This window comes from Populus nigra, chromosome 3 (genome assembly GCF_951802175.1).
Source record: "Populus nigra chromosome 3, ddPopNigr1.1, whole genome shotgun sequence".
Taxonomy (NCBI): domain Eukaryota; kingdom Viridiplantae; phylum Streptophyta; class Magnoliopsida; order Malpighiales; family Salicaceae; genus Populus; species Populus nigra.
The window spans coordinates 5,971,355-5,996,278 of record NC_084854.1 but is presented as its reverse complement, the minus strand read 5'-3'; the positions used below and the strand labels follow the sequence as shown (position 1 = coordinate 5,996,278).

Genomic DNA, 24,924 nt, shown 5'->3' with positions numbered 1-24,924 from the left:
TTGTCATTAAATAAAATCATCTTATTGATTTTTTTTTTAAAAAAATACTAGCAACTCCTGAATAGGAAAAAAAAAACAGCCAATACGAGGCAAAGCATGCTAGGGACGAACAATGAACTTTTTACACGTAATTAAGGTAGCAAAAGCCCGTATGTGAGTTTCATCGATCCTCGTTGACCTTCTTTCAGAAATAAATTGTTGTTGATAGTTGACACATTATGATAAAACACAAGAAATCATGGAAAAGGAAGGACGCACACATTCAGGAAAAGGCTGACGCCACTCAAATTAATTTATTTTGTGCCATTAGCGCAAAAATATTAAAATTGTAGTGAAATAACACAACTCGAAAAGTAGTGGTGAAATAACATAATTTAATGGTTGTCGCTGTTATAATTTAATTTTGAATTCTAAAAATTTGTTTTATAAAAAATATTTTTTTATTTAAAAACCTAATAATATCATAAATTTAAAATTTAAACATATTTTCAGGAACAAGCTTTTGAGTTGGAAAAAATCAAAATACTAGAAAAATAGTTAGATTAAAGTATGTTGACAAGATGGGCTGAAAAAAAATTTAAATAAAGTTTAAGGTTGAAATCTGATTTGACCAAAATTAAAAGAATTAATTAAGTTTAAAGACTTAATTAAACTTCTAATGGTTTTGGAGGATTTAATCGAGGACTGAATTGAAGAAAAATCAACTTTAAAGGCTTAATTTGGATCAATCTGCAAAGATTGAAAGATTAGGGACACAATTGAATCACAAAGATTGAAAAATTAAGGACACCATTGAAATTTTGAAAGGCTAAATTAGTGCAATCAGGGATTTAATTGAAAGAAATTTAAAGTATAAAGTTCAATTGAAGATCATATTGAAGAAATCCAGAATCAATAGTCACTTTGTAAAGAGTTCTGAAATTTGAGGATTTATTTGAAAAAGCTAGCTAAGGGTGAAATTGCTAGGAATCCAAAATATTAGGGCTCCATTGCAAAGTGCTACAAGTTTAAGGACCAAATTAAGAAAGATCAAAATTTTACTATTCATGGTCTCCTTCCCCTAAAACAAACAAAAACGATGCCCAAATGCTTACATTTCAGAACTAATTTCTCCCTCATCCTTTTACCATACAGCTCAAATTTTATATCAAATAAACTCGTAAATACTCTCCCAAAAACACTACCAAGCACAACGCTGCTTGCAAAAACAGCCTTATGTCCCTTTGTTAATTGTAAAATAGAACAAGCTTTTGTCACTAACTTCAATAAATAGTTGGTATCTATTCTCTAACATTAAAGGTTAAGATCCCATTTACTTATAAACCCTGGTGCAACACCGTGAGCAGTCCATCGTACACCCTTAAACAACAGTATTTCGAGGAAGAACCAGCTGTAGCAGCGTGCACCAGCTCCAGCAGCATCACAGTCTAGCTCCAGCAGTTGCAGCAGCGTAGAACTCTCCCAAAACCGGTGCGGCAGAGTTAGTGAGGTATATCCTTTTTGTTTTGTTTTGTTGAAGTTGCAGTCATGGTAGTTATTTGCATATAACAGCCTAATGCTCTTGTTTGGTAAGGAAATAATGTGTGTAACAGATAAGGTTTTAGCATGTTCAAAATGTTTTGGAAATAAGAAGGTGTTGCATACAATTATTAGGTTGATCTTTAAAGAATGGTGGGCTTTCTTGTTTCTTTATTTATGGATTTGGGCTTTTAATCTCCTTTGCTTTTAAAGAAAAAGGAAGGTTGGGTCATTTTCTCTTTTAGCCCATTTCGACCAAGCTTGGTTTTGTGTTAAGAAGCCCAACCCGTAGGGTTTGAGTTGAGCCTACAAGGCGTGTAAGGCCATGTTTGGCTTGATAGAAATTTATCAAAAATACTTGCAATTTTTGAGTCAATAAGGTTCGTTTGACAAACGAGTTCCAATAAAATTTTCAAGCCATGTATTTTTTTATAGGTTTTTATGACCTTAATTTAATTTTAATAATTTTTCAAAGTTTTGAAAAATTATTTTGCAATTAATTTTTGAGTTTCCTATCTTTTTTTTACCTTCTTGTATTTAATATTTGAAATTTTAACTTTCAATATTAAATAAATTATTATTTTTTCTCAAAAATAAAATTTTTTAAAAAATGCATTTAAATATTTTTAAAATTGAAAGAGAAAAAAGCCAAAAAACATTTAATAGGAAAAAAATGGAAGATATATTTAAAAAGAAAAAGAAAAAAGGGCTATCTCCTTTACTATCTAGATGAACAGTGAAAGTGGCAGGGCAAACCCCCACTTTTCTAAGTATAGTAGTTAATTTATTAGTATTTTTAACACTAACGTTGCATATGTATTAATAAAAACATTAAAATTAATTTTAAGAAAATGAAAAGAATTTGCAAGGGTTTAAAATCCAATCAAATATTATGTAAGAATAAGATTTGAATAAAATCATATATATTTTAATCCACACTAAATATTATTATTAAGAAAATACTAAAAATATTTTTTTGAATATATTATTATATATTTTAATGCATACCAATTATCATTATTGAAAATTACAAATGACTTTACTTTTAATGAAAAAAAAGGTTTTATTATATTTTCTATAGAATGATAAGCTCATATTTAATATTTAAGAAATTAAATTTTTACATGTATTTAATTATTATTTTTGTTACCATGTACTTCAAGTGTATATTATTCAATTATATATTTGATATTTGATATTTGTTTTATTAATGTTTCATAGATTGTTTCAATACTTAACACTTAAAAAATACAAATTTCATTTGTCATGAAAAATTCTAAAAAATAATATTTAAATCATTATATAAAACAATATTCTTTATAATATCATGCTTTTATAAGGAAGTTTTATTTAACTCTGTTAATATCCTTTACTTTCAATTGTTTTTTTTACCAGAAAAGAAAAGGTTAATACAACTACTAGTAATAATTAATTAGTTTATATGAAAAAAGAAAATAATACAAGAATTAAAATTCTTATTTTAGTCATAAAGTAGTTAATAAAATTTCAGAAGTGTTTTAGTCGAATCAAATATTTCAACATATGGCTATATGAACGTGCTTCATGCATGGTTTCTTTCCTGATACCTTCGCACTTAATCCTCCAATAATTTTGCAAGTTTTATGGTTTAATTATCATAATAAAAGAATACCACCATTATTTATTAACTTTAAAACAAATTTATATACTAGATTAATACAAGTCATGAAGATATGTGTTAAAGTTTTTAAGAAATAATTATGAGTTATAACACCACATACATTGCATTACTCGTATGCATATTAATATTAAAGAGTAAGTGGAAAATTAAAGAGTACATCTTACAAATTTTTTTAATATATATTTTTCAAAAAAATACTTTAAATCAAGATTATTAATTTCATTATATTCCAGCTATTATATTTCATATCATTTTAAAAAAATAGAATGAATTTTATTTCATGTAGCATCTCGAGCCATTCCAAATTTCTCGCTCAAATTCAATCTAAGATGTTCCGGGTTTACTTTGTCTGTTTTATTCCATATAAAAATTTGATAAAACTAAAGTGATTTGATCTTTGTTTGTTATAATTTTAGGATTCAACAAAGATAAAATATTAATATTATTATATTAATAATAATATTGAAAAAAAATATTACTGTTTTCATCAAAATTACTATTGACTTTTTTAAATTGAATTTATCACTAATATATATGGTTTATATTCATGTTGTTTTCTTTCATATTTGTACTTTGTAAGAATTTGAGCAAAATAAAAAATATTTTAGATCTTTCCATTAGTCTTGATAATATTGATTTATTGAATAAATTAATTGTAAGAATATCTTTTTCTTAAAAGAAATAATTTAAATTGAGAGATAATTGAGATAGCTTTGTCTATTTTAACTTTAAAGAATGAATTTAATTAAAATAATCATTAGTTAGAATATCTAGTTAATGACTTTTTTTACATATTATTACATAAAATTAAGATTTTTATTTTTATATTAATGATGTGAATGCTGTTTGATTTATGTTTATTTTTTGAATTAATTTTTTTTATTTTTATAATATTTTGATATTTTATTTGTGTTGAATTAATTTAAATTGTAGTTATTTTTAGTATTGGTTGTTGATTATTTAAAAATATTTTAAATCTGAAAATTATGTTTAGAGTTTATATAATAAATTTAAAATTAATAAATGTTTAGATTTGAATAGAAAGAACTAAGAAGCGTACATACGTGCACACTTATAACTCAACTCAGATCAGGTAGGACCAGCGGAGCTGAATAACTATCGATAAAACAACAAAAGAGCACCCACCAATGACATCGGAAAAGATAACATTAACGACGTCATGTCAAAAAATGTTGCCGTCAAAAGAATGGCAGGCAGTAGCCCTTTAGTCCTCAGCCATCACTGACCCAACGAACCACCCACCCACAACGCGATACAAAAAGCCGCCATATTCCCAAGTAGACCCTGAAATTCCATCCCCCCCTCTCTTTCCCTCACGATTAACCAAGAACCAGCGCCCTCACAAACAGCCACCCTTCGCCGGAGAAACTCAATAGCCATGTCATTAGTTATCCCAACAAAGCTCTCCCTCCACCCCTCCTCCATCCTCCCTCCATCACACTTAAATGGCACCATTCTTTCTCCCCTTGACATCTCCCTCCTTTCTCTAAAATCCTCTTCATCCTACACTTCTCTTAAAGACCTTCTCCCTTCCGCCACCGTTAACTCTCCGACATCTTCGAATTCCACCACCACATCCCCGTATGAAATTTCCATTCGCAACCGCCTTGTCAAACATGCTGCCTGGGCTTACCTCCAGCCCATGTCCCCCTCTGCTGATTCGTCTGGCCACTTCCTCCGACGCCTCTGGCTTCGGTTCTCCACCAAGAATCCCATCACTGCATGTTTTCGGTTCCTTAGTGGTCATGTTATTCCGAGCATAACAAGTGCTTTTAATCGGATCCTCCATGCCATTCGAGTCCACGTTAACAAATAGCAGTAACTCAGTCTCAATTTCAGTTTCAATGCGTATCTGAGTTATATGACCCAGAAATAATGTAGAAAAAAAAGAAAGAAAAAATCATGTATGTACAAGAAAATGAAAGAATAATTGGGATTCAATTTGGAAATGAAGAAAAGGACGTCTAAAGTTTTTTTTTTTTAATTCTTCCTATCTTATTTTTTTCGCGAGTTTGTTTTTTAGTACAGTTTTTCTTTTAATACATTTTTCTTTCATTGTTGAGTTGGTTTTGATCTTCGTAGCCTCGTACGAAATTGGTGGAGCTTTTCATTGACATTAGGATCAAGGTTAGTTGAGTTGTCCGTGTCCATTGCGGTAACAGATTCTGTTTCCTCATTGAGATGGACTTGTACTCGTTTGGATTTTTGTGATCCTGCAACTTCTCGGTTGATTGTGCTGCTGCCAGGCGTTGTCGGTGGTCTTGGTGGCGACTTGGAGTTCTTGCTTGTATTCTTGGCCAATGATGGTAACTCATTTGGAGACGTAGCACTAGGTTCATCGCCATTGCTCTTCTGCAAGGTTGGTTCGAGAAATCACAGCTAGTTTAGTTGATCAAGGTTAGTGTTTTTATGTACATTAAAAGCTGTGATTATATGTAATATCAAAGAAACCAAAGTTGTGAATGCATGTGCGTGTCTGTTTATTAATGAATACCAAAATTGTCAATCTGCTCTATTTACAAATACAATGTGCTTAACCTGTTGATTCTGAAGCTGGATCCAATTCACTAGTTCTAAAGCCTGTAGTGTGTTTAATGACAGATGTTTCTTCCTGAAGATCTGTGCAGTCCATTACAAAGCTATAGCCTATGGGGACGAGAGCTTTTTATGAACTGTTGGGTTAGTAACGATAGTGTGTGATGGGAGTTTGAATTTGAGCATAAATACTTTGAGGGTTGGAGAGTGATCAAGTCGTCAGGTTTTTAACAAGCTAGATACCCTTTGAAGAAAGAGTGGAATTTGTGGGATGCAGTATGCTAAGCAATAAAGAATATTGGCAGGGCAGGGGCAGGGCAAGAAGGAACAACAAATGCAACTAGCATCATTGTCCAACATGGCAAGTTCTATTTTGCTTGTGGAGGTGAAAGTGGTTGCTTCTAGCTAGTAATTACTTGTGCGTCCACTTTTGGAATCATTTTACTGATTCGATGGCCTGTTTTGAAGGAAAAATAATCTACCTCACTGTTGTTGTTTGTAAACTTTCCTGACTGTCTCGCCAAGTATTGCAGAGCTTCAAAGAATTTTGTTTGCCCCAGTTCTGTGCAGTTATTCCAGTAGTAGATGGCAAAGTCCCAACCTCTAGCCTTCATCTCCTGTAACTTCCTTTCGATATCCGTTTCATGCCTTGCTACCAAAGGCTTCAACAAGGTGTCATAGATATAGCCAGTTCCCTGCATTGAGCAAAGTTTTAACGTTATATGATTTGCTGAACTTGGTGAACAAAATTCCTTCCCCAGTCTCTTTTAACCATCTTCTCTCTTTACCTTTGTTTTTGGATGCCATAAGTAGATAAAAAATGCCAGCTTCACTTCACCATACATTGGCAACCTTCACCATAAAATGAGAATAAAATCAGACACCACAAAATAGGTGCTGCTGAGAATGTAAATAAGAACCTCAGAACCCTGCTTACCATGAAAGAAATATGTCTCCTATCCTCTCACAAACCGTTACAAGTGCAATAATGATCCTGCAAGGTTTAATAAGAATTACACTAATAATTCAATTGCAGAGCATAAAGATAAAAGAAAGTTCATGTATAAAGACGACGAACGGAACTGGAACACCCTTGTAATTTAAGCAATGATGATTTATGCAGTGTTACTACTGCTTTTAAGAAGCTACACCAGGATGGATCAGGGAATAGAGAACCCAACACATGATCCCCATCACCACCAGTAAAGATTTGGCTGTTCTCCATTCTAACTCAAAATCTCAATTTTTCTTTCCTTTATCTAATAATTTCTGAAACAGAATGGATTATTCACCTTGCTATCGCGAAAGAACATCCAACTAAACTTTCTGAGGAGACCTTGAATAGAATCAATTTCAACATAAAAATGAAGACCATGTCTGCTGGGTTGAACGAACATATGGGGACTTACCAATATTGACACCAGAATCTAATTTCTTCAATATCCACGTTGTTCTTCTCCACAGATTTGAAACATTCAAATGCTGGGTATGCATATCCAAAAAGCAATCTGGCATCATCCAAAAAAACACAATATTCAATTTCAAGAAACGTCATTCAAAAAAGAAAAGGAAAGAGCAACAAAGATAAAAATCATAGTGAAACAACAGAAACAAACGAAACAAAAGGGGGGAAAAGATGAAGGAATATTGTTGAATAACGTACACAAGAAATCTGATGATGAAATCTCCTACCATCCTTAATCTCTGATCATACACTCTCCAAAATTGCTGAAACACCTTTAAGAGAAAATTCTCAACATTCAATCAATATGCGAAAAAAGACAAAAGTTGACATCCAAAGAAGAAGAAGAAGAAGATAAAGCACCTGTAAATAAATGAATTACCAAAAGAAGAAACTACCAACACCAATGAACTTGCAATGATCAACTTGTGCAAAGAAACAAACTCTTGAAGAAGCTTTCACGTGAAGAATTCTTCAAACTCTGCGTTATAGAAAGATATAAATCAACCAAACATGGGATTAGTACAGTGATTATAGATTCTTTAGAAGAGAAATGGGGTTTAAACCTTTTGAGAGAGGGATCTCCGTTTCTGCGAATAATGGCAAGAAAATCCGCAGAGACGTGAGAGCAGAGGACAGACAAAAATTCTTTATAAAATACAGAATTAATGTTTGTGTCTATATATAGGAAAAAGGGCAGCAGCCCTGTAGTTAATTAAAGAAGAGACTAGCGAGGGGGAAAGGAGAAAAAAATGGAGAAGGGAGGGATTTCTTGCAATGGACGCCTCTCCAATATTTTTTAAGTGGAGGGAAAGAGGGGATTGTTTTGGGATTCTGCCAACGGATTCACCGTTTGGCAGTTAAAGTTTCCTGTTTCCTGAGGGTGCCTCTGTCATTTAGTTCAGGAGCCATAAGAAATGGAGGCAGTTTTGGTAAAGCTCCAGTTTAGGGCAATCCCCATGTAATTTGCTTCCTAAGCCATATAATAAATTCTTCATCTTTTCTCCATAATTGGTTAATTGTATGTGAACATTGTTTTTCAAATATTATATATTGAAAGAAAGAATATTTATAAGTTTTGTATCACTAATTTCATCTCTTTAATTCCCTCAATCTCATTTTCAGATAATAACAACCGAAAATAGATGGATTAGTTGTTAGATTTATCTACTTAAATGGGTGGCAAATTATCATTTCAGATATTAATAAAATCTCGTGCAAGAAATTAAGAGATCAAAGCCATGCATCCTTGTTCTAGAGCTAGCTGGTAAACAAACATGCAAGTCAAACGTGGAATCACGTCCCATATACATGTGTGTGCGCGCGCCCCCAAATCGAACGTGCAAAAGGATGTCAACATTTTAATGTATTTTTCTTACAGATTTCTTACCACAAAACAGCCGAGCAACAGAGAAACTACATTAACAGGCATTGACTTTGGAAACATGAGACCTTAATTCAGGTAGTTGACAGGTAAAAAAACATAGGAGATCTACTCGATCGTACTTTAGTGTATTGTTGTATGCCAAAAGTTGATCGATGCCATATCCAATTCCAAGCGGCATGGAGAGTCAATCAGGAAAACAACCTTCCTCCATATTTTCAATCCTTAATTGTTTTATCTTCAATTCTCTATTTACTGTCAAATGCTATAAAATACCGTCAAATAACCAACAAAACGGTACTCTAAAATGATAAGAAAACAGATAAAATACATTTTGAAATAAGTCTACGCTCCAGTCAACGTATTGGCAATGTCACTAGCTAGGATTTTAGGAAGTACCACGAAGTTCTTATTTCATTTTTAATATATGAGGGAAAAAAACCTAGTTAATGAGAATAAAAAGCAAGCCGGTAAAGATTACGAAATCCAATTCCAAAATAACTCAATACTGAAGGATGGAATGTAACAAATATTAAATTAAAAAATTCTAAAAAATATCCGAGTCAATCCGGGCTAACCTACCAAACCCACGGTATAAGTGATGGAACTATGATAAATGAAAGAAAGGAATTAAAGAGAATCATGAAGCCCAATACCAAAAAACTTCAACCTTGAAGGATGAAACTTAAAATGAAAATTAATTTTTAACTAATCTAATATTGAAGGATAAAATCAGAAAAGAAATTAATTTAAAAAATTTACCAAAGTAAATTTAACAAAGAATAATGACAAATAAAAAGAACCAAGATAGCCCGAGTAATTTTCAAAATTTATAAAAAAATTCTATAGAAAAAAATAAATAAAATAACATAGCCCAATCTCCAATTGAATAACTATTCAATGATAAAATTGAGAAAACTTAAGTTTTAAAAAAGGCAAAAAAAAAAAAACAAAAACTAGGCAAACTCAGGCAAACCTCCTAAATTTCGGTTAATCTCTAAAAATCACAACCCATAAAATCCTAGACTCGGACTCAATAAACAACCTCAATTCCCAACCAATTTAATGTTGAAGAATGGAATTGAGTAAAAAAATCGATTAAAAAAAGCTATCACAGTAAAAAAAATAGCAATCAAAAGAATATGAAACAAATTTGATAAGAAAAAACATAAGAAGTATGAAATTTCTTTAAATAAAATTAAAAAAACTATTTCAAATAAAATAAATAGCAATCAAAAGAATAATAATAAATTTGAAAGATTAAAAATTGAAGGGGGATGAAACTTAAAAAAAATCTATTTTTATAAATTATTCAAAATAAAAAAAATAGTAATCAAAAGAATATATCAAATATAAAAATAATAATAAAATGAAGGGCTATTTTAAAGTTTTGAAAGGGTAGATATTAAAATTAAGGATGAGAGAGAAAAGAAGAAGAAGAAAAGGTCGTCGACATTAAGTCGAGGGACATTGCCACATGTGTAGCCTCATCATATAGGAGATGCTAAGACGATTCAAACACCACTACGGAAGGCAACATTTGGTCACTGAACAACCTCACATGCACTAATATTTTTTTTTATTAATATTTAATATTTGATCAAATACAAAAATACCCATGAGTCAACTTAATATTAACCTTAAAACCACAATGAAAATATTAAAAAGTTCTTGGAAGATAGTTTAATAGATTTTTCTCTTAAAGGATAATTAAGTAATTATATTGTGCTAAAATAATTGAAAAAACCAAAAAGGCCCTGAATGTCAGATTTAATATTTTTTGATTTGAGGAGTACTCAAGTTATTTTACTGTGCAAAAAAGTAAAAAGACTATTCTACCCCCACACAATTTAAAAATAATAATTGATTCATGATGAAAAGACCTTAATGACCTCAATGCCTAGTTAAAAGTTTAATGGCATAAGGGCAATTTCATCATAGTATTATTCTAATAAATAATATTTCGAGTGTAGGTGCATAGTAATTTCCCTTCTAGTTTTAGTTTTCTTTTAATATTATTCTAAAGAAAGTAATTAAAGTGTACAATATATATAAAAGAATATATAGAAAATTTGCTCTAATTAAATATTAAAACTAAATATTATGTCCTAACTATACAATCTTTATAAAATTTACAAGAAATCTAACACTATTCTCAAGTTGATGCATAAATGTCACACATACCTAACTTGTTTAAAAATCTTTAAAAAACTCAATTTGAAACTTCTTAGATGAGAAATTGATCCTTAAATCTAATATTAGGATACTCCATAATTTTTTTATCCAATTTTCTTCTTACTAAAGAATCTATCTACCTTTATATATTTTATATAATCGTGTTGGATTATAAGTAATAACACATGCTGCTTTATTGTCATAAATAGTTGAATAAGTTGCCTGAATGAATAACCAAATTCTTATATTTAAAAAATCTTACAATAGAATTCTTAACCATAATACTTTATAAAGTTGAAGAGTCATACCTCTAAATTCAGCTTCTATATTTAAGCAAGCTACAACACTTTGATTATTGCTTCTCTATGTAATGAGATTACCACCTATAAAGATAAAATAGCTAGAAATAGACTGCCTATTATTTTCTACTCTAGCATAGTCAGGATTAGCATATGCATCTATGCTTTGACAATTTATATTTTTAATAAATAAATTTTTTTTTTTAGTTGCAACTTTTAGATATCTCAAAATACTCAAAACTACATTCATATATTGCATTATTAGATTATACATAAATTGACTAACAATAGTCAATGCATAAGCTAAATTTGGTTTTCAAAACATGATATTTATTTAAATATTATGGTTGTGAACTATAACATATAAAATTTTAATTGATATCACGATTCATAAATATAATATCAATTAGATTTTGATATGAATTTGTATCTTATTGTTTGAAACCTACTTGTGTAGGAAATAAGAAGTCAAGAGCTACATCATGAAGTTTGTCAGGTGTTGCATGGTTATGTTCTTTCCCGCAGTCCCTTGTACCTTATCTCTTGTCTAGTATCCCTCATCAATCTACAATTGAAATAGCTTAGGAAACCTTTAGACAAGGTCAATCCAGTTGAATTGATTCTTTTTGCCATGCTAGTTGCCTTCTTTGTTGGGCCAGTTGTAGAAAAAAATGTTTTTATAAGAATTTTTCGTGTCAGGAGCAGCTGAACAAGTATCATTAAGGTGTTTATAAATGTCGCAATGTTGTACTTCACAACCGCGATATATAGTGATTCTAAACCAAGATATATAATTAAATATTACAGTTTTGAACCACATTTAAATTATTATATTTTGCTAATTTTTTTTTATTGTGTGTCATTTCATCATTTATTTGTATTTTGTGCGCCGAAAGCTTTGCCCCCCGTGACTTGGATTTTCACGAAATGAAATACCCAATTTTGTCTTCATACCAGCAAAAACACATTTCCAACTAAAAGGCACCACCAATATGGACAAAGCGAATGTGCAAGTGGAAGGAGCAGTTCTATATATGTTCTCACAGTTGTTTATTTGATATAATCACATTTCTGATAAAATACATGCTTATGTGCTCTGCTTTGTTTACTGAATTGGCATTGCTGTGAGCATTGGTTTCAGCACATGAATAATTAATGCTTAGTTCCCGCTGCATCAGATTTGATACTTCAATGAAAAAAGCATGTACTCAAACCCTAACTTCTTAATTCCCATCTATTTATTTATTTATTTATCTGATCAATGGAATATTTAAAAGTAAATGGAGAATCACACCAGCAAACAAAACTCTCGGTTAACTAACAAATCCATTGTAACCCCATTTGTTCATCACTCTTCCAGCTATAAATGCAGTTAGCTCACTTCTTCTTCTTCTTTTGTTTCTTGTCATTTTTTTCATGCACTATTTTTTTACCCCTAGGTACTGTGTGCCAATGATTTAAGACTAGGACAGGTTTGGAACCCAATTTTGTCTCTACCGCCCTTGCTCTATGTCTCACTTATCAGACTTGACTAACAATAACTCTCAAAATTAACTCCTCTTTGTGGTAAATTCGAGCTAGATACTGCCAGGCCAAGTTTTTAGAAATGAACATTAAAGGCCGAGCCATTTGCATTGGTCCAGGGCAAAAGCAGAGCAGCAAACCTTTACTTTAATCTATTGCGAAGTTTGTACGATTCTGAATCTTTCATAATCATAACTTCATATATTTCTTGAAAATGGGGAATTTTCTACTTTCTCCAATACGTTAAACCGAATCTCTTAAGTATTCATAGATTGACCAGTGTCAGGCTGGAAAGCAAAATTTTCTACACGTTGGTAGGTATTGCTGGCATTGTAAGGGTAGAGATGAAAGTATCAGGATTATGTGTGCTTCCATTAAAATAACTTTCACATTTTATTGAGTGAAAATAGTTTTTCACCATTCCCTACACTAACCCAGGGAGTTTACTTAAAAAGAAAAATGTTCCATGCTAAAACACATTCGAGTTCTTCATAGATTTCAGTGTATGTTGTTATATTGTTTCATTTGCCAAAGAAGCATTGCCAACGGCAGAGATTAGCCTAATTTTGTCCCTTTTCTTCTTTAACCTAGTCCTCTTATCATAAACAAAACTTGATCGTCGTTTGGCAGGTAAAATTAAATTTTACCATCTTAATTAATGACGTCTGTAAAAGTTGATTATGTTATGAACATGTCAAGTGCCAAAAGTTAGAAGTTTGGCACTGGGACTGTTGTATTATCTTTTATAAGAGTGAAATGCCTGCTTAATTAATACGATACTCAAGCTTTCTTATGCAGTAGTAGTTCCATTGCATTCAAAGTCTGACCTGTACATGGAAAAAGAACATTAATCATCTTCAAGCATATTTTCATAATTAATTTATGATTCCAGCTTCGTTACAGTTGTCTTCAAATCATGGCATAGTACCTCCTTGGATTAAACTAGAAAGAAGAAAACAATGGTGACGCGCGTTACTAAACTACTTTCTTCGTAAAAGATGCAGCTTATCAGATGGCCTTTAGAACCAAGTCAAACATTTGATTTACACAATCCCAATATGACAATATTTATCTGATCTCACACCAAAAAAAATAAAAATAATTATCTGATCAAGAATAATTAGCTAGTGTACGGTCAAGAACATGATGTGATAAATAAATATCAACAGGCGAGTCATAACATCATTCAGGGGCAGAGCATGGACCCATCTTAACTCATGCAGGATTTATAGAGAACCCTCACCTCCCCCAGACTCAGTCAAATGCCTCATCTCTACTCATCCACTTCCTCGGGCACTCTTCAAGGAAAATCCCAACAGACTCCTTTCTTCTCCCTATCTCTCACGCGCATCTTTTAGCAATCAACAATGTCCACTAACAAGAAAAGGTTCCTTCTCAACACAGTCTCACTGAACTTAGGCTGTAGCAGCTGCAAGAAACCAAAACTTTCCAACATATGCCAGCCAAAACCAAAACCAAAACCAAAACTCCAAACCCCGACTTACCAAAAACACAAAAAAGATCTCTACTGCTCCTCTTCTTCAACCTCTTCATCAAAAATAACAACAAACCAATCTCCAAATGGCCATGAAAATCATGACACCCCGAACACATTTTCTCCAGCAATGGACACACCACCGCATTTCTTCTCCGACACAGGCAACAACATGAAGTGTTCAACAGCTGTACGAGGATTCGGTCGTGTTGGAGGTGAAAGTGTTGCTGTTGAGAAAGATTCTGATGACCCTTATTTGGATTTTAGACACTCAATGTTGCAGATGATATTGGAGAAGGAGATTTACTCGAAAGATGATCTTAGACAGCTTCTTGATTGTTTCTTGCAACTAAATTCGCCTTACTATCATGGGGTTATTATTAGAGCTTTCACTGAGATCTGGAATGGAGTCTTCTCGATGAGGACCGACACCTCTAGTACAGGTTCCGAGAAGCAACTACATTATTACTACGGTTGCTAGTCATGTGATTTATGAAATGGTACGTCCTTGCTGTTCTGCACGTGAAAGTTCTGTCTGAGCACAGAATATTCCTGTGTAGAATGAATGGTTGCTTAATAAAGTGGAAGTCTTTTTTCTTTTTCTTGTTGACATGAAATTTTATAAGTTAGTTTATGCATGGTTTGGTTTTTTGTTCATGTAATGGCAAAAAATGTCTGAGCGACATTTCTAACTTTCGTACATTTGTTGGTTTATGTAATGGCAAAAGTACAAATATTAGAGTTGTAGAATCTTATCTATCTATGCTTTTAATGAAAATTTACTTTGGGATAATAAAATCAAACTGTTAATATTTCATGTTTCCTCTTTTGATCAAATGAATCATGAGCTGCAAGCCGTGAATAAATCTATGCGTCCAGCATAAATACATGATACTGTTTGTTAAAAAATAATATAACTTATATTCAGAGATTTATCTAATAATTTAAATTATTGAATTAAAATGATTATATGATATAGTATTGGAGTCTTGATAACCAAGTAGTTATGAGTTCAAATCTCATCATTTTTATTTACTTGATAAAAATTAAGTATAAAATAATATGAGTTTGGGCAAGTTTCAAATCCAGAAATTTTATTTAATAACTTAAATTATTGGTAAAGATAGTTATTTAATATTATTTACTAATTTTTGTGTACATTGTTGTATCACTTTGTAATACATCTTTATGAGTTAACACTTCAGATTATGTTAAACACCCTCGCATAGCCAGGCACAAGGCAGCATATTAGCCAAAAGGCATTCCTTCCTTAAACGAAGTATGAAAATTTTGATTTTTTTTAGATTTTTTTTATTTATAATCTTGACACGGTGACTCACTATGGAGCATGCCGCCAATAAAATTGGTTAATTCAGGAATATGATAAAAGAAAAATTATGGACTTGATAAATAATTAGCCCATAATTTTCTCAAGAAGAGAGGCTAGATGTAGAGCGGCACAGCTATTCATGACACTGGATTGGGATGGCGGAGATGGTCAGAATCAATGCCAGGTTTCGAGAAGAGAGCGTCCATGGTGGGGAAAGATAGGTGCAGGCCATTGACGTTGGGATTTGAAATACATTAGTAAGTTGGAAGAAGAAGGAGACAGTTGGTTTAATGCATTTTCAGTGGGAAATAAATTAGGAATCTTATACATTATTTTCTTGTGACTTGACTTTGTGTATTTCCCAATACTGCCATTAAAATGAAATCTGATGATTATTTATCCCTACAGAGTTCCAGAGATTTTAGTATCATTTATGGAGTTTTATGGCTATGTCTGGAATTGACTTGATGCAGGCTCTCTTTTCCAAGAGTAATAATGATCTGTGAATTGTTGAAGATGACTACGAACGACGACGAACTAATTAAGAAAGTGTTTGAAAACACGGTTTAATTTATGTTTTTAAAATTATTAAATTTTTTTTATTAAAATTTAATATGATTTATATATTTTAGATCGTTTTGATATACTGATATAAAAAATAATTTTAAAAAAATAAAAAAATTATTAACATATATTTTAACACAAAAAATTATTTGAAAAACATTTATAACCACACTGCCACACACTGCTTAAATTGAAGATTCAAATATTGGCGTCTCAAGTCCATTTTGGCCTGAAAACTTTAAAACTAGGTTTTAAATCCGCTCATTGTGTGATTTTCAATTCTACTCTCTATGGCATGCTATTTGTGGAACCTATATGCATAATTTGGTCGGACGGCTACTAAAATCCGTGAGTATAGCCTCTTCTTCTATCGTATATTAGTATTATTCATATTATAATATTAAAATAGACTATAGAAAAAAAGCTTAATTAACATTATATATATATATATATATATATATATATATATATATATATATATATATATATATGCGCGCGCATCATGATATCCTAAAGTGTTTTTTTTCCCTTTCAATTTTTTTTTATTTATCTAAGAGTAAGAACTTCAAAAAAAATAATTGTGAAATAACAGGTTGAGCCTGCCAAATTAACAACTTGGGCCTTGTTGGGTTAATGCCATCAATTGTACGAGGAGTTGTGATTATACTAGATCATTTGCTAAAATATGGTTATAAATGGGCCAAAGGAAATGCCAGCATCTGTTTAAGTGGAAAAATAGCTAATTACTAGATCATTGCGGTGCCGGTAATATCAAATTATTTTTTTAATATAAAAATAATATCTAGATATTATTAATATTTTTTAAAAATAAATTATATAAAAATTGACTCAATATAACCCGATCTTTTTAATAGGCAACAAACAACCTGATACTTAATAAAAATATAGTTTAACTCAAGATAAATATTTAAAATGATTTTTTTATATAAACTTCTGATATGACAATATATTAGATAGATTTAAGTTTATCCGGATTAACTTGTTAATCTACATGCTAAGTTATAAGACTATGTCTATCCCATATAAAATAAATTAAAATAAATTATGAATCTTAATTTTTAATAAATTCAGTGTTAAAAGTTGAAATTTTTAAAAAAATAAATTAAAAAAATAACCAAAATATAACCCGGGTCAACTAAGTTAATTTGTCAAACTCACGACCCGAATTATAACACCAAAATAACCCTATAAAAAATAAATTAAAACAAATAACATTACGAGGGGGGTTACACTAAAATGGCCTCCTTTAGTTCTTTTGTTAATAAAAAATGAATTATAAAAAAATTATAAAGTTTAATATTTAATAAAATTAATTATGAAAAATAAAATTTAAATTTAAAAAAAGTAGAGAGAGAGAGAGAGAGAAGGGTTCCACTAAAACCGCCTACTCCTCGTTGTTGTTAATTGGTAATTAACTGTATCTACTCCTATAAATATTAGCCATCTCAGTCGAATTCATCCAATCCAAGTTAAAGGAGATAGAGACTGAACAATGAATGGTCGAGTTCAGAACCACTTGACCATGCCATCCACAGCGGCATTAATTGCTGTGTTCGTCGATTTCTACCATCCTTTCATTTCTTAAATAATATAGCTGTGCGGTGCGGTGTGCTTTCAAGAAAGAATCAAATCAAACCAATATTTGTGTTTATTGGAATTTGGGTATGTCGACTCTAGTAGACCTTTTAATTTAAGCCAAGTTTTAATAAACTTGTTACTAAACTGATTTCTTGTTTTTTGGATTTTTGTTTCTGTGAGCAAAATATAGATTTTATTTTCTTTCTTTTTTATTCTTGCAATGCTAGGGTTTGCCACGATGATTTTTTTTAAAATAACTTAGCCATTTTAAAATATGAACTCAAATTGATTTTTTTTCTTTATCATTTTTATTTTATCTTTTTCTTTATTTTTTTTTGGTTATGTATTTATATTGAAAATAACCCAAGACAAGGGTAAAACGACCGAGCCTAAACTCGTAAACCCAAAGCGAGTACATATGCATAGTCACAGACACAAAACATGGCCTATCTTTCTCAGCCTATGGGACCAGGAATAAGAAAGGAAGCCCATGTGAAACAAAAGCCCAAAGCTAGCAACGCTAGAGCAAAGGAAACCAAACCCGGACCTAACCTATATCACAACCCATTCCTACAAGCTTTAACAAAAGTCAATCCACATAAAGGGTCCAGCGACACCAAGGAGTTTTAACAGGAAAAGAAGGGGCTGCCTTATGGAGCATCTCCAATTAAAGATGCTATTTTAAAAAGATAAATTGATAAAATAATATTTTAAATAATATAAATATAGGTTCTTTTATTATGCATGTTCTAATAGAAAAAAACCATTTAAAAAACCAATTCTATTAAAATAGAATAAATAAGTATTTTATTTTTTTTAATGATTTTGATGTTATTTTTTTTCCACATGGATAGATTTAATTGGTTTATTTTTTTGTTGGCTCCACTTTGTTAGTTTTGGCTCTTTTAAGAGATATGTAGGAATAGTTTTTGTGAGAAAAAAAACATATTTTATTTGGATTTTCCTTTAGAGTATGAAAAACAAATAAAAAAAAATTAAAATATTAATTTTTTATTTTTAACTATCCATTGGTATGCTCTATACCACCACACAAACAGCCATACGAGGCCACGTGCATGCTAAGAGAGAGTATCATGCTTCTTACCAAAACTGGAGGCGAAGCTAGCCAAAATGGTATGTGTGCTCAAACATCAAAGGAAAGAAATCATAGGCATAGCTGCCTATTTAACCATCGCGTGGTTAGACTTAACAAAGAATAACAAGTAAGTTCTTCTTTAATCAGTTCACCGAAAACAGATCCAACATGCGTCTTTAAAAACCATGGTCGATGTTTGGAAACTAATAACCTTTATATATATATATATATATATATATATATATATATATATATATATATATATATATATATATATATATCAAAATCAATACTACGTGTAACCAACTAATTGATTATAAAATATATACTAATAATCTCTTACTTGTACTAAAATCAATCACTCATATATCAAATATCATATCGCTCTACTTGACGATAATACTCTTACTGGGCCAAATTTATATTTTTAAAATAGTACAACATGTCGAAGTATGGACACGTGTCAATTTTTCTGGTATCCTAGGCTAAGAGTTTTCATCATTGATTTAGCAGCATAAACATTTTCTTTCAACCTATTCACTTCAAGTAAAATGTTTATTGCCCGTTCTACAATTCTATTATAGTTGGCCTCACTTAGCTCATGATCTGACTTGATGGTGAGTACATGTGCAACAATCGATAATTTAATGTAATTTATGAACCCATCCAATAATGATTCGCCAGACTCTTTCAAAAGATTAAAAAAGCTAGTTGCGTTTACATTTGGTTCTTCATCTATGATTGAGCATTCACCTGCATAACCTTGATTCTTTCTCATTGTATCTATAACCATATTCATATAAGGATTACTATTGTCATCTACAACTCCATGCACATTGCTAGAATAAGAAGTTGACACAGCTATCCTTTATACCAAGTTCTCGTAAGGAACATATGGTTCTTCGTGTACAAACCAACACAATTATTTTTTTCATTACCTATTTTTGTAGAAGATGCATCGTTACAATATTCGGATCGAGAAACTTTTTATTTTTACATGTCTTACATGGATATCTAATACCGTCTCTACTACTATTTCTTAAATTAGATAGTGCGTAATTAATAAAATATTTAACCATATTACAATAATTCATCATACGCAGCTCTTCGAGTAAAACTCGATACATCCAAGAATAATTATCCTTTACTTATATCAAACCTATAGAGAATATTGATGGCAACATGTATTAATAAATTTTATGAACTAAATAAATTAGCTAACATTGATTTAACTTAAACTTATTCAATATATTTTGATAGTACCCCTAAATCATTATTAATTTTCTGTGAAAAATCAAATTGCTCCATATTTATTGAAATTTTCAACTTAACAATAAAATTGATAAAATATAAAACACATTAATTAAATAAGCAATTATTTATTTCAATACAAAAATATCTAAGTTACAACATCAAAATCAATTTCATCAAACTACAAACAAATGCAATTTTTTAAAATCTTTAACAAACCTTAACATATGTAAATCATACATTCATACAATAAATTTCCATGGGAAAAAGCTATAAAATAAGTAAACACACAATCAAACTAAATATACTAAATAAAAATGCAAAAGAAAAATTACATTTTTAAAATCAGTTAAAACAAAAAATGGGTAATCTTGGTTACTTAATTTCTAGTTAAATAACTAGGCCAGCTAGCAGAAGAAAATTTTCATCTTCCTTCCTTTTCAGGTTCACACAAATTGAGCAAGTAGCTAGTGATCTATTGCTGTGTTTTGTAGAAAAAATGGAAGAAGATAAAGAAATGAGGGAGGAGGAGAGAAGGGATCAATTGCTAGGTTATAACTTAAAAACTATCAATGGATTCACCGATGGATATTAGCGAAGAGTTTAGCGTCAATAATACCGTATGTAAGAATGACACATTTTTTATTTTTTTCTTTTTTTTTCATACCTTGTTTTCTCACTTTAATTCTCTTGGTATACATCGATGAAAAATTTTTGTCGGTTTATACCGAAAGACATAGTGAGGAAATATTCTTGTCAGTAAAGTTCATCGCAATTTACAAACATAATTGTTTCCGTTGGTATTTTCATTTGTATTTATCAATTTTTTTTATAGCATTTACATAAAAAAACTCAATGTCACATGTAACTAACTGATTGGCTACAAGGCATATTGGAGAAAAAAAAAAACTAAAAGGGTTCAGCTATAAGGCATATTGGAGAAAAAAAAAACTAAAAGGGCTCAACTATTTACTGTACATTATGAGCAGAAACATTATGGATTCAGACAATGTATTAGTCATTTTTTCCTTCATTGCACTTAACGATTGCCTTGGTAGCCAGGGTAAATTCATCTTTTCTAGGGGATTCGAATATCATTTGTCAATTGATTGGGGACAATTTCGACATCTAATTTTTTAAATGTATAGTAAAAATACTTTATTGTCAATTACTTAAATGCCTTTAAAAATTAATCTTTCTTATTTATGAATGCAAGGGAACTTTAAGTATTTTTTTATGATTTGTTTTGTAATTCTCATGTTGGGTCAAAGATAATTGGGTCTTTTAACATATATTTATAAATTACTAATTTAATTAAAAAAAAATATCTAGCACGTGCAGTGTTGAAACAACACTGAATGCTGCCTTTCTTGGTGGCATTTGATGCACCTCATCGCCTTCATCACAATGGTGAGGCGCATGTTCGCATCTGGCATGTGGCGAAGCTCCGACCAAGAGTTTTCCCTTCTCTTCCCTTCTAGAAAAACATGTTGGCTATTGCAAAAAAACAAAAAAAAAATGTCTAGCCATTTGTTTGTTATGTTAAATTAGATCCTTATTCTTTTGATTGCAATGTATTTGATCTTGTATCATTTATTGAGTTAATTTTTTTTTTAATTTCATTCCTAGACAATTAATTTTTATTTTAGATTTTGTCTTTTAATTGCGATGTGTTTGGTCTTTAATCATTTATTGAGTGAATTTTTTTTTCAATTTCATCCCTTTACACCTAATTTTTATATAAGATTTGGTCATCGTTCTTTTAATTGTGATGTATTTGGTTTTAAATCATTTATTGAATTAATTTGTCTTTCAATTTCATCCATTGACATTTGATTTTTATTTCAGATATGATCCTTATTCTTTTGATTGGTTTTTTTAGTTATTCTTATCATTTTATTAATTGAAATTGTTTTTCAATTTTATCCCTTATGATTTGATTTTTTTTGTGTCAACTTTGGTTCTCTTTCTTTTCAAATCTACATTTTTTCAATCATTTTTTTTAATTTGTTTTTTTTTAAGTTTATTCCTAATTATTTTGGTTGGTTGAGAATTTTACATTGTTATTTTTTTAGGCTTGCCTTTTATGTTGTGATTCGGCCTCATGATCCGTTTCATAAGTTATGAAAGTTGGACCGGGTTGACTCCAATCATTTTTAATTATTTATTTTTTTCCTTAATATTTAATTTTATTTAATTTTTTATTCAGTTTTTGTCCTCATTCTTTCAATCAATTTTTTTTTATCATTTTCTTATTTTTTTCCCATCAAGTTAGCCCCTAATTGTTTTCTTTCACTTTGTTTTTATACCATATTTGGTTTGCATTTTTGGGTTTTAAATGATTTTATGGTTAATTTTTTTTTTTATATTTTTGCAGTTGCCTTCCAACAAGGTAGTTTTTTATTAATTTTTTTTAAATTCATCATTTGGCATTTGATTATTAAGCTTTTAGCTTCATTTTTTGTTGTACTTTTATTTTTGTTGAGTTATCATGATTGCCTCATATATTTTTTCCTTATTTTTTAATGAAATTGATTTTTTTTTACAATTTCATAGTTTGGCGTTAAATTATTGGCCCTTATACTATATGATTTTTTTTCACTTTTGTTTTGTTAGGTTATCTTGAGTGCATATTTGTCAAGTTAACTCGAGTTAACTTGTATTTTCTTACTTGATGTTTTTTTATTTAACTTCAGTCTTGTTTGCTAGGTCCTTCTCTTATAATTCTATTTTTTTATCCCGATCTCATGTTACGAGTGGCGGGTTAATCAAGTTGGTTTTTTTTCTCAATTTTTGTTTATGAATTTAATTATTTGTTTTCAATTTCATCATTTTGCATTAAATTATTCGCCCTTGAGCTTTGTCACTTTTTTGCTTCTCTTTCTGTTTTGTTATTTTGAGAGCGGGTGGGTCAAGCTAACCCGGGTCAACTTGTATTTTCTTTCATAATATATTTTTAATTTAAATTGGGTCTTTTTTGTTAGGTTATTTTTTTGAAAGTCTAATGTTTTTCTTATCCTGATCTAATGTTGTAGGTGACGGGTGAGTCTAGTTAACCTGAATTTACTCAGAATGTTTTTCCTTGATTTTTTTATGACCTTTTTTTTTTATTTTCATCATTTTATATTAAATTATTTACTTTTGAGCTTTGTTATTTTTTTCACTTTTTTTTTATTTGTTTATGGTTGGTGAAGTTAATCCAAATTAGTGTGGGGTTTTTAAATGTTTTTATTGAACTTTGATTTTTTTTTTATTAAGTCTTACTTTTGAAAACAAAAATTTATCCTAATCTTAATTTTATGAGCTTGTCAAATTACTTTAAGTTGATCTTGAATATGTTTTTTTAGTGGTTAAAAAAGTTTGGTATGTCCATGACCTATCCAGTACACTAACTTGAATGACTCATGTAGTTTTATATATAAATAAATCATTGGATGACTGGGTTTCACCGTGAATGTCAAAGCAACCTGTTTACCATATCGTAATTAAAATTGTTTTTTTGTACATCGGCTCATGCACAGGGCAATTAATGCCGAAGCAAAATTGAAATGGAAAGACACCAACTTCTATACTGTCTGGTCAAGAAATCAGTGAAAAATAATATTTCTCTCGTGAAATGAAGTCATTAATTGTCTCACTAATTACCATGCCAAAGTTTAGTTGTTTTCGCCTAAGAAATATGTAATGGTTTCTTCCAAGGTTTGGACAGGTAAAAGCCTGCGGAGTAAACGGCTATAGGGTTTGTTTGTTTGTCTAAGACAAAAATCATAATCCAGCGGAGCTAGCCTTGTTTATTTTAAATACTATTTTGACTTTTGAGTGCTAGCTACAATCGTTGTGCACATGACCAAGCTCATACTATGCAGCATAAAAAAATAACATTAATAGTTTAGATTTTTCATGGAAGTAGTAATCACCTCTTTTTGTGTTTTTGGGTACCTGGAATGGCCAGGTTCCTACCTTAACATTAAATCAAATGTGCTTTCCCTTAAAAAGAAAGCAAAAAATATGCTGCTTCCTCTTTTTTCACGAATGTGCCTTCGTAAAATACTTGGTGGAACCTGTTCTCTCTTTCATCAAGCAAGAAAAGGGCGATACGAGTACAAGACTGGAAAATAAAGCCAAAATTTACCTCTATCAAATATTAGTTCTAAACTTGTGTACATATATACAGACGATCGGGTTGATAGTGTTATATCTCGACTGAAATGCAAATGTCTATTTGATTGGCCCCAACGCTAGCGATGGAGATTGTTTACCGAAAACTGTCCTAACAATCAAGAACAAGATCAGATGTACAACTAGTTCAATTTCCCATTCATAGATATTATTTTTGTCATTTTGGACGACGAACAACATTTCCTTAGGTAATGGAAATTTTCCTTGAGAACTGCAATTTTAATAATATGGGATTTCGAAACTTCGGAGAGGAAAACATGGCAAGAAATCTTGGATCCTTTTGGGATGAATCGTATTAATTACAAGACATAGCAAGACGAACAAAATGGGTTCGTAAATAAATAAGTTTTCATTCATTTTGCTATTTCCAATATGATCATTATCTAACTTATTATAATTTCGTGATGTGTGTCCATTAGTGCTAAAGAAATTCTTAACAACTGTATTAGAATCATCATATTATTATTATTAACGTAAGAGCTTACCCAGCCAGCATTAAATTAGCATTATCTCCACATTGTTTGTCGTGAAATAATGTTTAAATAGCCATGGCACAAGGACTAGAAGCTTCACCACTGAGACAGTAATCTTAAGCTCGGAGATTAAAGCTAAGGTTTTTCTAATCTCAAACATGGATTGTTGACAACTGTAGGGGTTTTTCTTCCTTGTATATTATATGTATGAGATCATGTGTTCTATAACATAAGCTTTGAGAAGCAATTGATTAAGAGTACAATGGGAATCAATTAACTTTATGGTTTTGATTAAACTAATGTGTGTGATCAGCGTACAAAGAGGCGAGTCAAACTCAATCTCCATGGACTTTTAAATG

The 24,924-nt window shown here is 30.7% G+C and overlaps 2 protein-coding genes and 1 long non-coding RNA gene across 4 annotated transcripts; 2 read left to right on the top strand and 1 right to left on the bottom strand.

Annotated features, from left to right (window-relative positions):
• Positions 1 to 5,108: 5,108 nt before the first annotated feature.
• On the bottom strand, positions 5,109 to 7,878 carry LOC133689060 (putative HVA22-like protein g). Of its 2 annotated transcripts, none has more exons than XM_062108775.1 (8): positions 7,763 to 7,878; positions 7,560 to 7,677; positions 7,398 to 7,471; positions 7,144 to 7,242; positions 6,672 to 6,728; positions 6,523 to 6,586; positions 6,217 to 6,429; positions 5,109 to 5,551 (listed from the first exon to the last, which is right to left on the bottom strand). In XM_062108775.1, exons 3-8 carry the CDS (start codon positions 7,427 to 7,429, stop codon positions 5,252 to 5,254), a joined length of 765 nt encoding a protein of 254 aa, XP_061964759.1. In that variant the 5' UTR covers positions 7,430 to 7,471; positions 7,560 to 7,677; positions 7,763 to 7,878; the 3' UTR covers positions 5,109 to 5,251. The 2 variants fall into 2 exon arrangements, with proteins under 2 accessions (XP_061964759.1, XP_061964760.1); XM_062108776.1 differs by having other exon boundaries at positions 7,579 to 7,677.
• LOC133689062 (uncharacterized) lies at positions 5,457 to 6,293 on the top strand. Its single transcript, XR_009841244.1, has 2 exons — positions 5,457 to 5,596; positions 5,801 to 6,293. It is a non-coding gene; the product is annotated as an uncharacterized LOC133689062 (long non-coding RNA).
• A 5,901-nt stretch (positions 7,879 to 13,779) lies between the features above and the next one.
• On the top strand, positions 13,780 to 14,670 carry LOC133690205 (transcription repressor OFP6-like). Its single transcript, XM_062110428.1, has one exon. It carries the CDS (start codon positions 13,946 to 13,948, stop codon positions 14,552 to 14,554), a length of 609 nt encoding a protein of 202 aa, XP_061966412.1. The 5' UTR covers positions 13,780 to 13,945; the 3' UTR covers positions 14,555 to 14,670.
• Positions 14,671 to 24,924: the final 10,254 nt, after the last annotated feature.